Source organism: Onychostruthus taczanowskii, unplaced genomic scaffold (assembly GCF_017590055.1).
Source record: "Onychostruthus taczanowskii isolate IOZ18803 unplaced genomic scaffold, ASM1759005v1 scaffold1382, whole genome shotgun sequence".
In the NCBI taxonomy this organism is placed as follows: domain Eukaryota; kingdom Metazoa; phylum Chordata; class Aves; order Passeriformes; family Passeridae; genus Onychostruthus; species Onychostruthus taczanowskii.
Genome location: NW_024498554.1, coordinates 2,011 through 3,257, shown reverse-complemented (window position 1 = coordinate 3,257; position 1,247 = coordinate 2,011). Strand labels below are relative to the sequence as shown.

The window sequence follows — 1,247 nt, the reverse complement described above, 5'->3', positions numbered from 1 at the left end:
TTATACTGGTTTATACTGGGAGGGACTGGGAGGGATTGGGAGGGAACTGGTTTATACTGGTTTATACTGGGAGGGACTGGGATGTTACTGGTTTATACTGGGAGGGACTGGGATGAACTGGGAGGGGACTGGGATGAACTGGGAAGCCCTTGGGGGGTCACTGGTCTATACTGGGAGGTTACTGGTTTATACTGGGAGGGACTGGGGAGTCACTGTAACAACTGAACCTGTGTGTACTGGTTTATACTGGTTTACACTGGTTTGTTCTAGTTGTACTGGTTTATACTGGTTTGAACTGGTCCATACTGGTTTGAACTGGTCCATACTGGTCCATACTGGTTCATACTGGTCCGTACTGGTTGCAGTGCGTGGTGGGCGTGGCCGGCGGCGCCACCAGGGCGGCCCTGGCCGTGCACCAGGCCCGGAGGGACAACATGGCCGACGTGGCCGCCAAGGACAGCAGCCAGGTGGGACTGGGAGCACTGGTTTGGACTGGGAGGGGACTGGGAGGAGATCGGGACAGCCCATACTGGCTTATACTGGTTTATACTGGTTTGTAGTGCTAAGTGAGCTCGCAATCCAAGATGGCGGCCAAATAATGCAATCCAAGATGGCCGCCAAGTGAATTATTCAAGATGGCTGCCAAGGACAGCAGCCAGGTGGGACTGGGAGCACTGGTTTGGACTAGGAGGGGACTGGGAGGAGATTGGGACAGTCCATACTGGTTTATACTGGTTTTATAGTGGTCCATACTGGTTTATACTGGTGTATACTGGTTTATAGTGCTAAGTGAGCTCGCAATCCAAGATGGCGGCCAAATAATGCAATCCAAGATGGCCGCCAAGTGAGTTATTCAAGATGGCTGCCAAGGCCAGCAGCCAGGTGGGACTGGGACCACTGGTTTGGACTGGGAGGGGACTGGGACAGTCCATACTGGTTTATACTGGTTTGTACTGGTTTATACCAAACCATACCGGTCCATACTGGTCCGTACTGGTCAGTACTGGTCTGTACTGGTCCATACCGGTCTATACTGGTCCATACTGGTCCATACTGGCCCATACTGGTTTCCACAATCCCAACTGGTCTGTACTGGTTCGTACTGGTCTGTACTGGTCCGTACTGGTCCATGTTGGTTTATACTGGTCCATACTGGTCCATACTGGCCCATACTGGTCCATACTGGCCCATACTGGCCCATACTGATTTCCACAATCCCAACTGGTCTGTACTGGTTCGTACTGGTC

General features: G+C 52.3%; 1 protein-coding gene across 1 annotated transcript in view; it reads left to right on the top strand.

The window, feature by feature from the left end:
• Window positions 1-237: 237 nt before the first annotated feature.
• The window catches only part of RUSF1 (RUS family member 1), a gene marked incomplete at its 3' end in the record, with an annotated part of 2,993 nt that continues 1,983 nt past the window's right edge, over window positions 238-1,247 (top strand). Inside the window, exon 1 of the mRNA XM_041397377.1 lies at window positions 238-467. Within this exon, the coding sequence (XP_041253311.1) occupies window positions 435-467 (33 nt within the window). The remainder of the gene's footprint in view (window positions 468-1,247) is intronic.